This window comes from Pteronotus mesoamericanus, unplaced genomic scaffold (assembly GCF_021234165.1).
Source record: "Pteronotus mesoamericanus isolate MK-2021 breed Mesoamerican mustached bat unplaced genomic scaffold, CSHL_Meso_final scaffold_636, whole genome shotgun sequence".
Taxonomy (NCBI): Eukaryota; Metazoa; Chordata; class Mammalia; order Chiroptera; family Mormoopidae; genus Pteronotus; species Pteronotus mesoamericanus.
Genome location: NW_026555324.1, coordinates 859197 through 872592, shown reverse-complemented (window position 1 = coordinate 872592; position 13396 = coordinate 859197). Strand labels below are relative to the sequence as shown.

Sequence of the window (13396 nt, the reverse complement as noted above, 5' to 3'; positions counted from 1 at the left end):
ACACCCCCTCTTTCCTTAAATGTTTCCTTGAGCACCCTCTCCTTGACATTGGTAAAATTGTTGAACTAAAACCGAGCCTGTAGCTCCTGGATTGGAAATTGACTAAAAGTTGGAAGCCAGTAAGCAGTATTGACTTTATTCTGTTCCTTGTCGGGCTGGTCAGGATGCCAGGATTTCATTTATCTTCTCTGTGAACTCTGAGCCACTCAGAGGAGAAAACTCAAGGTCATGTAAAGGTCAGATGGATGCTTTATAATTCTTGGTTAAAATTCAGCCCTGTTTACTTTGCTTCATGTTTGGGCCCTTTGTGAATACCCCTTTGCTTCTTCCTTTCCTCCCATTGCATTGTCTTCATTATACCTTCACTTTTTTCCATCCTCAATCATTTCACTTAATAGATGGATTCTCCCTCTCCCTCCTGGATATTTCGTTTTGGTTCTTCCTGTCTTCCTTCCTCTAATCAGGACTGGCTCCTCTCGAGGCCATTTCTTCAGCAACCCCCCAGGGATGTTCCTTTACTGTTCTCCTGGGGGGATTTATTTGTTAGCTTATGTTTTGGTTTATTTTGTTTTTTTCCTGCAGTAATTTTTCAAGTAATGTCCCAAGAGATTAATTATTTAGGACACTTACCAAGAAAGGTGTGTGGGAAATGAACTCTTTGACTCCTAGTATATTTGAAAGTGCCATTATTCTGTTCTCACACTGAAGTGATAGTTTGGTTGAGTATAATATCCCTCTTTGATAATTGGTATCATTTAGAGCTTTGAAAGTATTTGCTTCATGGTCTTCAGAAATATCTGATACAGTTGGGTTGTTCTTTGGTAGATGACTTGTTTTGTCTCTAGAAGCATGTAAGATATTTTTCAGGATATTGTTTCGGGGTCTTTTTTTAAAAAAAAAAATTATTGATTTGAGAGAGAGGGAGAGAGAGATCGGATTTGTTGTTCCACTTATTTATGCATTCATTGGGTGATTCTTGTACATGCCCTGACCAGGGATCAAATAGCATCCTTGGCATATAGGTACAATGCTCTAACCACCTGAGCTACCCAGCCAGGGCTATAGGGTCTTTTTTGAGTGCGGTGTCCTTCATTTAACTCCAGAAAGTTTTCATCTACTTCTTTGACAATTTCTTTATTGTTTACTTTATCTGTTTTCTCTTTCTAAGATGTTTGTTACTTAATCTCTTTTGTCTAAATCTTTTATCTATAAAATGGAAACAATTGTATCTACCTCAAGTTTGTTAAAGGGATTAAGTGAATTAGTATGTATCAAGTGCTGAGAATAGTTCCTGGTACACAGTAGGTGCTTTATAAACATTACCTGCTGTGAATATTGGTTTAATCTGCTTAATTGTTTCTTCCTGTCTCATTTTTTAAAATGTCTTTTTGCTCTACATTCTGGAATATTTCCTTGGCTTTACTCTAGTCTTTGCACTGAATTAAAAAATTGTAAGTACTGTATTTGTATTGAGTCCTGTCTTATTCCCTCCTTTTCCTTTTTAAAATTATCTTATTTTTATTTTGGGGCATATCTTGGACCTGAGGACAATGACTCTAGTTTCTTTCTTGTTTTTGGTTTTTTTTCTTTCCCAGCTTTTCTTTTGGTCTTTAAATTATTCCTGTCTCCTTGGGCTCCTGCTGTTTTTCGAGCCCTGTTTAGGGCAGGATGGGCCTGCTGACAGGCAAGCGTCTGTTGAGGGAGATGGGCCTTCCCATTTCACACACGAGGAGGGCTTTGCTCTGGGTCCAGTTTTCATACTGTAGGCTTTCACTTCCCCCAGACAGTTGTCTCTTCTCCTGAGACAGGGTATCAGCTGGCTTTCCCCAGAGGGAAGCTTGAAACTGCTTGTGCCCGGGGTGGCAGCGGGATGAATCCCCAGGCTGTTGTTCAAGTACAGCCTTTCAGTTTGGGCCTTTTTTTTTTTTTTTTTTTTTTTAAATAACTGCTTTACTAAGATAGAAGTCACACATGGTAAAATTTACCCTTTTAATGTCTACAATTCAGTGCTCTTAATGTATTCATAAAGTTGTGCAACCATCACTCTCTCATTCCAGAACATTTTCATCACTTTGCAAGTAAACAAGCTTCTTGTCCACCATTAGCAGTCACTCCCTCTCTCCCTCCCTCCCCTCTTCCAGCTTCTCTCCTGCCCTTCACTGAATCTGTAGATGCCACACCCCTGGCCTCTTGGGCTCTTGCCTGCCCGACAGTGCCCCATGGCATGTCCTGGGCTGAAGCTTCCTTTTCCTGTTTCCTTGCCCAGCATGCTCTCATTCAGTTTGTGCCTTTCAGAAATTTCTCCGCTGCTCACATCACCTTCCTTCCCTCTTCACTCTACGGGCTTTATTTCCTATCACATTTTTCTCACTTTGGTTTCCCTGGACATGTGCTTGGTCTCTCTTCTCCATCTCTGAAAGGATGGGCGTTTTTTAGCCTCAGAGTGCCTGTCATGCGATAGGCCTTTGAAGAGAGATTGAGAGACGCACAGCAGGATCTCTTTCTTCAAAGGGTTTGTAGTCTGGTAGGGACCGAGATCAAATGTGATGTACACTCTTGGAAGGATAACTAACTGCCCTCAGCAGAAGTAAGTGACCTCGAAGTCAGAAGCCAAGGGAAACCAGATCTGTCCCTGTTAGGAGGTGGGCCCTGACTTGGTGGCGGACAGGAGTTAGACTGGGGGTGGGTGAGGAAGACAAGGTCAGGAGGGTGGAGTTGGGAGCAAATCTTCAGGCCCTTCCCTTGCCTCTGCCTTTTATGTGTCCCTTGGCTGCAGGGATTGGTGCAGTGAAGACAGGCCACCCTTCCCTTGTGCTCCATTTCACTTTCCTTCCGGGATTCAGAGTAATTTAACAAGTATTGGGGTGCCCGCCACGTGCCCAGCTCCGTGCTAGACTTGGGCATAGACTGCAGGGTGTTCACGGTCAGTGGGGTTGGGCAGAGCACGAGGCAGGCAGCTCTCATGCAGCTGGAGAGACCCCGCTTGTCCCCTCAGTCTGCTCCAGGAGGATCCAGAGGCTCAGAGAGAGGCAAGCCATGACCTGGCCTCCCAGTCCACGTCACTTCCTGCTCCCGGTCCATCTCCTTACTCTGATGGAAAACGTCAGGGAGGCATGGCCTGTGGCCCTCTCAGCAGCGTTTGACAGATTCTTATTGAATGTTTTTGAAAGGTGTGGTCCTGGCCCGGGCCCTGGCGATGTCACAGTGAGTAGTGAGACGGAGCTGATACAGGGATTGAGAAAAGATGACCAGAGGCAGCTTGGAAGTCCTGTGGTTGAGTGACACAGGGTGCTGGAGGACTGTGGAAGGGAGCCGTGACCTGGAAATGGGGGCTGGGACTTAGAGCAGGGTTCCTGGGGGAAGTGACCTGCGATCTGAGAGGTTCGGTGGGGCTGGATCTTAGGACCTCAGGTCGGGCTGGCGAGAGATGAGGCTGGAGGTGATGAAGCGCCCTGTAGGCCACCTGGAGGGGCTTGGCGTTGGTCCTGAGGATAGTGTGGCGCCATCAGGGGGCAGTCAGGTTTGCAGTTCAGAACGATCATCCTGCTGCCCAGGCAGGTGATGTTTGTGAGTGAGCCTGAGGCAGGGTGGCTAGGGAGGTGCTGGGTACTGACCCACGCGAGAGGCACAGGGTGCTGGGCAGGGGGATGCCTTGCAGTGCAGTGTGGAGACAGACCTGATAGTGCTTAGCAATAGGTGACCTGAGGGAGAGGGAGGAGCCTGGGAGCCCTCAGTCCTTGGGTGAGTGGCGGACAGCCTGGGCTCTGAGCTGCGGGCCCCTGGGGGAGGTGCAGGTTTGGGAGGGGTAAGTAGACGGTTCGGGGCAGGTTGTGTTTGAGGTCCCCATACAGCATGCATGGAGGGTTTCTAGGGAGCAGAAGGGGGACTGGCAGGAATAGAAATTCAGGCCTAGGTCACCCAAGACAGCTCCCCTCTCTGGGGCCAGCAGGGCTTCTCCAAGCCTGAGCCGCAAGCCCCTCTTTGTTCCTCTGAGGTTTGCAGACTCGGGTCCACGCAAAGCTGTCTGGCTAGCCCTGCTCTGGAGGGTCGCTAATGACTCCAAGCCCACCCTGCCTGCCAGTTTTCTTTGGATAGAAGAGACATATGCAGTATTTGAAATACATGATATTAAATGGGATATTTGAGAGCTGGAAAGATATTTTTTAAAGAAAAACCTTACAGTGTTTCAATTTAAAAGAGTCATGTGTTATTACATTCCATGTATTGTTCTTCAGCAATTTCTGGCCCATTTAAGAATTATCTGACCAATACAGACATACGTGAATAAAGGTTTTAACAATTGGCAGGGTTTTTCTTGGCTTCCAACAGTGGTTGCATCTGGAGAGGGAGGGGTGGAGGACAGGGGTGATTTGATCTGTACTGTTCCAATTTTTTCCTTAAAAGTGGGAAAACAATATTTTCATCTTTCTCATGTGATAACAGCATACATTTCAAAACATTGACAGTGCATTCTGGAGGGTGAGATTATTTGTACTTTGCTGTTATTCTTAGTTTCAACTTAAAAAATAATTTCTGGGGTTAATGAGTCTCTCTTCACGTCACTCAGACCCTCAGGAACACATTTGGTAGGTGCAAAAATTGACCCAGGTGAGAGCCCAGCAGAGACAAGGCTATCCCCATCTCCTGGGGTCAGTTCACGTGTCCGGTGAGCAGTTGAAGGAGGTGGATGCTGTAGTCTGCACTGTCCTGCCTGGGAAACCAGGGACCCACTAGATTTCCCACTTGACCTGTGTCACACTCACCGCCCTGCGTCAGTTGACCTTGTGCAACCTGTGGCCAGCACTGGCTGCTCTGCATTAGCTGGTCTCATGCCCCTTCCCACTCTCCCACCATGATGTGTTGGGGCCACCTTTCTCCTGTTCTGTTCCTTTGATTCCCCGTGACACCTTTGGCATGGAATTGGGCATGGCTCACAGGGAGAGCTGACTTCCTGCAAAGCCATGCTCCTGCAAAGCCAGTGAGCCCCAGAGAGGAGGCACAGAGGATGCGGCCTACTGCCGCAGGTGGCTGTGCCTTTGAATGGGCAGAAAGCTGACAGATGCATTTTCCCTTTCTGTTTTTAGTGTGTAAGGAGCCCCCGTACAAAGTGGAGGAGTCGGGTTACGCTGGCTTCATCATGCCCATCGAGGTGTACTTCAAAAACAAGGTAGGATCCCAGAAGTGGCAACAGGAAAGATGCACAGTTTACAAAAGAGGAGGTAGAACCAGTGACACATGGGTGACGGAATGCTGGGATCACTGGTAGCAGAGATGCCCATGCTAGAGCACTGGTGGGCGAAGTGTTGCAGCCACCTCTCCCATGGAAGATGGGGGCTGGGAAAATGGGCCTGCTGATGGCGGGTGGGTGTGGCCTCTCCAGGGATCGCCTGAAAGTGTGTGATCCAAGTCATCAGTGACATGCCATGACAGCGCTAGAGTCTGTGGATGGTCCTAAAGGGTTAGCCACTGGGCTGTGACTAGTGGCAAAGATCTGGAAATTACCTAAATGTCCAGCAGTAGGTGATTGGTTAGATAAATTGCGGTGCACCTCCTGAGTGGGCTCTTTGATGACCTGGGGCAGAGGAGGGGAGTTTTTAATACTGTTGAATGAAAAATCAAGTTATGTATATATTAATTATAGAAAAAAGGAATTACTGTATACATTAAAAATGTTAATGAATAGTCTGGGTGGAAGGATTATAAGATGTCTTTGTTTTATTCTCCTCCATATATATTCTTTGAACATTTACAGTGAATATACAGGGTCCCGCAGAAGTAATGCCACTGGGTGTAGTTGGTAGGGTATGTGAACGCCTTGCACGGAATGGACAGCTATCTGAACGTTCCACCTAACATGCCATACAATGTGCCTGAGTATGTTCTTGTTTTGTTACAGAATTACATGCTTATGATTTTTGTAATAAAAGATTTGGTATAGAGTATCAGCACATAAAAAAGTGGTGTTATTTTTGCCAGACCCTGTATATTGATAGCTATTAGTCCATTTGGGCTGTTATAACAAAATACCGCGGACTGGATGGCTAATAAAGAACAGAAGTTTATTACTCACAGTTACGGAGGCCAGAAGTCCAAGATCAGGGTGCTCGCCCCTCTTCCTGTTCACAGACTTCTTGCTGTGTCCGTACATGGAGGAAGGGGTGAGAGGTCTGAAGGATCTCTTTTATAAGGGCACTAATTCCGTTCATGGGGTCTCCACCCTCAGGACATAATCATCTCCCAGAGGCCTCACCTCCTAATACTGCCTCCTTTGGAGGTTAGGATTTCAACATGTGAATATGGGGGGACACATTCAGACCATAATTTAGGGGGTTTTTTAAGCCTAATAGTTAAAATTTTTAAAAAGGGTCTTCCTAGCAACTTGCTTCTGCTCCTTCTCAGGTACACCCCCAGGAGGCCCTGGTGACCATTCCTGGCTCAGAGGTGGCTTGGCCATGGCCGGGTGTTTTTTCACAAGTACAGCTAGACTGGCTTCAGGCCGCTCCGCTGTCTTTCAGGAGGAAAATCTCCCTGTAAGGCCTGTGGATGCCACCGCTCCCTTGATGAGTCCCTTGTTTATACCCGGCTGTTCCGCAGACCACCCGACAGCAAGGAGCTCTGGGAGTGGCACTGAGGTGTGCTGCCCCACGGGGAGCTGAGGGACATTTCAGCAAGTGCACCTCAGCAAGGTTCTTCCCTGTGACCCCCAGGGGCCTAGTTCTCAGAAGCCTGGATCACCCGAGGTTGTCATGGAATCCAGGCCTGAGAGTCTTGGTAACCTGCCCCCATTGAGAGCAGAGCCCAGCCTGTCTTGCGTAGGCAAAGGCTCCCCCAGGTCTTTTCAGCAGGGGGTCTCGGGGAGATGTTGAGGAGGTGCTGCTTGCTCCCTTTTGGGGGACAGTCTTCCAAGAACCTGCTCAGGGCGACCAGGCCAGGGAGTGTGGAGACAGGGGAACCGATGCCAGGGACTCAGTCCCGGGGCAGGTGTCACCGGCCTCTCCAGCTCCCCGTTGAACCTGTGGAAAGGGACGATGCAAGTAGCCCCCTAAGCGGCGGGGCAGGCAGTCAGTCTGCAGGAAACACCAGCGGCCCTGTGCATTGGTACTCCAGGGGCGGGCGGTGGTGATGGAGTCCTTGAAGCCAGCTAAGCTCTTCTCTGGGTTTCGATTAAATTCCTTTGAGGCTTAGAAGCAGTTTTGAGTCCCACAGATCAGCGATCTTTTGTGTTCCCTGAGACCTGTCTGGTCTTCGACATGAAGACCTATCTCTTCCTCCTGGAGGCACGTCTGCAACCACCTGGGCTTTGGCAGTGCCCAGTTGCCTTCCCACTGTCCCCAGGAGTCTGCCGGGAGGCTCCAGCTTACCCCAGGGGTGACAGCGCCATACTGAAGCCAGACAGTACCACCGAGGTAGACAGTGGGTCTTAGCACGCCTTCTTGTGACCCAGGGGATCCTTGCCGCTCTCTAGATTCTCCCAGGAGATTGGAGAGAGACAGGGCGCTTGGTACTGCTGCCTCAGCTGGGACCTTCCCCTGTGGTGGTTTATGCAGCCTCCGTTAGTGCGTCAGACCTCTCACGTGGAGGGCAGGGAGATGCACAGGTGCTCCGTCTGCAGGTGCTCCCCTGGGCCTTGTGCCCAGACTTCAGGGCCATTCCCGTACTGAGTCTCTGAGGTGTTCCACCCCTGTGTCTTGGTCCTGGTAGGGAAGGGAGCAGGTGGCCCTCTGACCTGTCCCTGCTGGGTACAGCATCCTCACATATGCTTGGGGCACGGAGGGACAGAGGGCCCCTCCAGGCGTGTTCTGATCTTTCAGGTTCCTGGGGCTTGCTTACTTGGGTGGATGGGGAGTGGTTGGGGTGGTGCATGTGCTCGCATGTGTCTTCCATAGGCAGCGCAGGACCCTGTGCTCCTCTTTAATTGTCTCATTCCTTTGCGAGGGCCTGAGGTGCTGCCCTTTAGAGGGAGCACGTGTGCATCTTACCACTCTCAGCATCTAGCAGTCATGGCAGCAACTGATTTTGGGTTAAGGGAGGGGTTTTTGTTCTGGTCTAGTTTCTTGAGGTATAATTTTAATACAGCAAAATTTTCCCATTTTAGGAAATGTCCCAAATTTCAACATGTATTTTCATTTGAGCCCTATTTGCAAATGGCTGGTTTTTCTGTAACAAAAAAAAGTCATGCTCCTAGGTTTACTTGTCTGATCAATTCCTGTAGAGGCTGTGTGGCTGGAGCCAGAGTGCCACTGTGAGCCTGTTCTCAGAGTTGCAGTGGGTTCTCTCACTCAGGACAAAAGCTGGACACAGTGTTCTGCATGCTGCTCGCTGGAGTCCTCTGTTTCTGGTGGTGGTTTTGTCCTCAGGGGGGCCCTGCACTGAGAGCACGTAGAGGTGAGGCCACCACGTAAAGGACCTGGGATACAAGTGAAGTCACTAAGTGGGTTTTTTTTTTTGTTTTTTTTTTTTTTAAGATTTTAGTTATTTTTGTAGACAGAGGAAGGGAGTGACAAAGAGACATAGAGAAAATCAGTGTGTGGTTGCTTATTGTGCACCCCCTACTGGGGACCCAGCCTGCAAGCCAGGCATGTGCCCTGACTGGAAATCAAACCGGTGACCCTTTGGTTTGTAGGCCAGCACTCAACCCACTGAGCCACACCAGCCAGGGCACTAAGTGGGCTCTTAGCTTACTGTGTTAAGTTGGTACTTAGTCTTCAGACAAGTCCCCAAGGAAGGTGATGTCACCAGTCTATGGATGAAATTGCTCCTGGATAATCAGTCACAGTCTCAAGGTCACACACTAGGTCACGGAGCTGGGATTTGAACTAGCAGAGTGTGTACTCCTATATGCCCACCTGAGACAGGCTTGACCTACAGCAACAGCTGTTCATGAGTTCTGGTTTTTGCTGACATCTGGGTGACAGGGACAGTATAATTTTATGTATTGTGTTTTGCAAATGTCTAAATGTGGGTCCCTGCTTTGGAAGTCTTATAAAGATCATTGTGGAAAGGTGAATGGTGGTTCATTGCAAAAGCAGCTTGTACAGGTTTGGAGTAGTGTTGGAAACAGGATCGTCATGAATGGATGTGTCGATTGTTTTTCTCCTGTTGTAGGTAAAGGCTGAATTTGGTTTTCAGCTGCAGCTTACTTCTTCGTTGTAGGTTAAGCGGATTTTTGAGGCAGCATAGGCTGTGCACAGGCTACTTCTTTAGCTGGGCTGGGCCTCGGTCTCTCCGTGAGATGGGCTCCCTAATTGTGTCTGCTTCTCGGGACTGTGAGGGAGATTCACAGAGAGCTGAACAGTAATGTCCTGCGCCCAGTACCCAGCACATACAATGCATTTCGTGAGTTTGGGTTGTTAGGGTTGCTGCTGAAGTGGTGGTGTGTCTTTCCAGTTAATCTGGGTAAGAGGCGAGAGGGCAGAGCAGCCTCAGAGGCTTTCAGTTCCAGAGGAGGCCGAGGTTCCGGAGATGAAGAAAGGGGACTGTAGGCCGTTCTCTCCTGTAAGTGTGAGGTGTGTTTAGCCACACTGGATCCTGAAGGTGGCATCGACTGTGAGAGGAAGGAATTCTGTTTTATGTGGGGTTTGGCCTACAACCTAACTGAGGGACACCTTCCATTTGGCCTGTTGGCAGGATGCCCTCTTACAAATTAACGACTCCTTTCCCCCAAGGAAAAAAACGGGGGCGGGGCATTGTCTGATGACAAAAGTAATATTTGTTCATTGTTGAGCTGTTTTTACTGGTGCTACTTCTGACATCAAGTGAAGGGGTTTGTTTTGCTTCGGAAACCAAATGCACCCTACCTTTTTCAGTAGCCCCGCCCCAATTCTCTGATTCTCCAGGCAGTGGCGGGGTGTCCAGCAGTTCATTCACTTCTCATACCATCTGCCTGGAGTTATTGCAGACCCACGGGTTAAGGTCTCAGCCCCATAGGACCCCCTTCACTTCCATACGTTAGGGTTCCCACGAACCCCTCTTAAATTTCCATAATTTGGTAGAACAGCTCACAAAATTCTGATAAACATTTTACTTACCGTCACTCATTTATTATAGGGGAAACAACTTAGGAACAGCCAAGTAGAAGAGATGCATGGGGCGCGGTGCGGGGCATGGGTACGGAGCTTCCAGGCGCACCGCCCTCCCAGCACCTGTGTGTGTTCGTCTGCCTGGAAACACTCTGAACCCCTTTGTTTAGGGGTTTTTATGGAGGCTTCATCTTGTAGATGCAGTTGATTAGATCATTGGCCATTGGTGATTAACTTAATCCTCAGCCCTTCTCCCCTCCCTGGAGGTTAAGGTGGGGCTAAAAGTTTTGGGCTTTTACTCAAGGCTTGGTCTTTGTGGGGACCAGTCCTATCCCAAGGCTATCTAGGGGCTCACAAAAAGTCATCTCGTTCGAACAAAAGATGCTCCTGTCATTCCCTGTCACTCAGGAAATTCCAGAGGTTGTAGGAGGTCTGTGGCAGGAAATGGGGACAAAGACCAGATGTTTTTCTATGAGACCACAATTAATTTTTAAAAATAATTTATGAAGGTGGAATTCATGTAGCATACAAATAACTATTTTAAAGTGTACAATTCATGGGCTCTTAGTGCCTTTATGATGTCGTACAACTACTACCTCCCTAGTTTCCAAATTTTTATCTCCCCATTCTCCCCACCTCCACTTCTGGCAGCCTCTAATCTGCTTTCGGTTCCATGGATTTACCTGTTCTAGACATTTCATATAAAAGGAATCATACAATCTATGTCCTATTGTGTCTGACGATTTTCAGTCAGTGTAAAGCTTTGGAGGTTCAATAATGAGGTAGCATGTATCAGGGCTTCATTCCTTGTTATGGCTGAATACTATTCTGTTGCCTAGGTATACAGTTGAGTCTCATTACTCTCAATAGTAAAGTCACCATGAACATTGAATTAGTGAAAACTGGACCATTGCTACAAGGAGGAATATAGGGTTAGATTCCTACAAGTCTCTAGTCATGATGTTTTCATCAACTAATCAATATATAACTGGTGTTATGTGTGTTTTTGTTTAAAGGCACCTTATTTAATATACATTGTTGGTTCATTAACATTGAACTCATCCAACAGCACTATAATTCATGCTCAAACCAAGCTTATATAAAAAATATAATTTCTGAGAATCAAGATGGTGAAGGAGTGAGTGGAAATCACACTGACCTCCTCCCAGGACCAACCTGGAATTACAGCTAAATTGAGGAGAAGTCACCTGGAACAAACAACTAAATAGTGAGAGAGGAGCCTTATAACCTCGGACAGGCAGAAGAATCAGCTTTAGCACAACCTAACTGGTAAGGAGCGCGGTACAGACCTGAGAAGGCAGGCGGGGCGCCCGCGGGCAGGGCGCCCCCAGGTGGCAGCACCGGAAGGATATTGAAACGGCCAGTTGGATCCCCCTGAGAAGAGTGGGATCTAAACCAAAAGTGGGGATCTCTAGCCCACAGCACCAGAGCCCAAAAAGTATACAGAAAACAGCCAGCTACAAAAAGCGGCAGGGTTGCTCTCTGCCAGAGACAGGTGGCTGGAGACCCAAAGAGCCTTCTAAAGGGCCATCGCAAAATTTGCAGCCACTTACCCTGATCTCTGGCAAAGGCGGGGGCAGAGTGGGCTGGAGACCTCTGAGGAGAGACTGGGGAAGGAGGCTTTGGGGAGAGAACTGGAAGAGTAGCCGGTGGGATCTCGGTGCTGACTGATCCCCCATGTGGCAGCAGCCATCTTGCTCAAGTAGAGACCACTCCCCATGAGCTGCACCAGTGACAAAGGACCCAATAAGCCCCGCTCCCAGGTGGGATTCCACCCTGCCCAGAGCTGTCTAAGCTGCCTGCTTGAGTGCAGAGTGGCAGCCACAGATAGTAGATTCCTAGCTAAAGGGTGCACAGAAAGGTCTGGCGACACTTGAGGAAAGACTGGGGATGGAGGCTTGGGGGAGAGAACAGAGAGAGTAATCGGTGGGATCCCAGTGTGGACTCCTACCCCATACAGCAGCAGTGTGAGAGGACCCAATAACCCCGCCCCCAGGAGGGACTCCGCCCCACCCTGAGCTGTCTAAGGCGTCCTGCTGAGTGCAGAGTGAATGATTAACCGCTGAAGGAGACAGCCACAAACAGTAGATTCCTGGAAGTCTCAAACAGACTGCCTAAGGTCAGATAGGGACAACATCTGACATCATCAGAGGTAGATCCAGAAAGTAAAAACAGTGGTCTCCAACCATAGAAGTTTACACCACAAAGTCAGGAAATCAAGACAGATCAACTTAAGAAGCAGAAGCAAAAGAGAAGAGTCTCACAAATAATGGGAAGACAAAGAAATATGCCCCACTTGAAGGGAAAGGAGGAATCCCCAGAAAGAGAACTAAATGAAATAGAGGCAAGTAAACTATCAGATACTGAGCTCCAAACGACGGTTCTAAGGAAGCTCAATGAGCTCAGTGAGCTCAGAGAGAATTACCAAAAACTACAGGGAAGCTATGAGGAACTCACTGTAAACTATATCAGCATGAAAAAGGACATAGAAACTATCAATAAGAGGCAAGAGGAAATGAAGAATACAATTTCTGAATTGAAGAACACAGTAGAAGGAATCAAAAGCAGGCTACATGAAGCTGAGGACAGAATCAGCGGGCTGTATGACAAGGTAGAAGAAAGCTCCCAGAAAGAGCAAGAAAGTGAAAAAAGACTCAAAAAGAATGAAGAGGCATTTAGAGAAATGCAGGACAACCTGAAATGTAATAATAACCATATAATAGGGATACCAGAAGGAGAAGAGGATGAGGAAGGGATAGACAACCTGTTTGAAAAAGTCATGATAGAAAACTTCCCTAATTGGAGGAGAGAAAAAGTCACACAAGTCCAGGAAGCACAGAGGGCCCCATTCAAGAGGAACCCAATGAGGCCCACTCCAAGACACATCATCATTAAAATGGCAAATATCAAAGACAGACAGAGAATCCTAAAGGCGGCAAGGGAGAAAGAGGTAGTAACATATAAGGGACCCCCGAAATGGCTAGCTGCTGACTCCTCAACAGAAACACTGCAAGCCAGAAGGGAATGGCAAGAAATATTCCAAGTCATGAAAAGCAAAGGCCTACAACCAAGAGTGCTCTACCCAGCAAGGCTCTCAATTAAAATGGAAGGCAAATTAAGAAGTTTCCCAGACAAAAGAAGTCTAGAAGAATACACCTCCACCAAACCAGCACTGCAAAATATGCTGAAGAGACTGCTTTAAGATGAAGAAAAAGTTTCTATGGATACCCAGTTCCTTTCACAGTTGCCAGTACTTGATATTACCAATATTTTTAATACTCATTAATCTGATTGTGACAATGATGTTATTTTAATTGTTCCTTTAGTATTTGTTGAAACTAAACCTGTTTTAGCAT

General features: G+C 47.7%; 1 protein-coding gene across 3 annotated transcripts in view; it reads left to right on the top strand.

Moving 5' to 3' along the window:
- MLLT1 (MLLT1 super elongation complex subunit) overlaps positions 1 to 13396 on the top strand; it is a 69498-nt gene that overhangs the window by 11645 nt on the left and 44457 nt on the right. For all 3 annotated transcript variants that reach the window (XM_054562203.1, XM_054562201.1, XM_054562202.1), the window contains exon 3: positions 5085 to 5167. In XM_054562203.1, coding sequence (XP_054418178.1) covers positions 5085 to 5167 — 83 coding nt within the window. The remainder of the gene's footprint in view (positions 1 to 5084; positions 5168 to 13396) is intronic.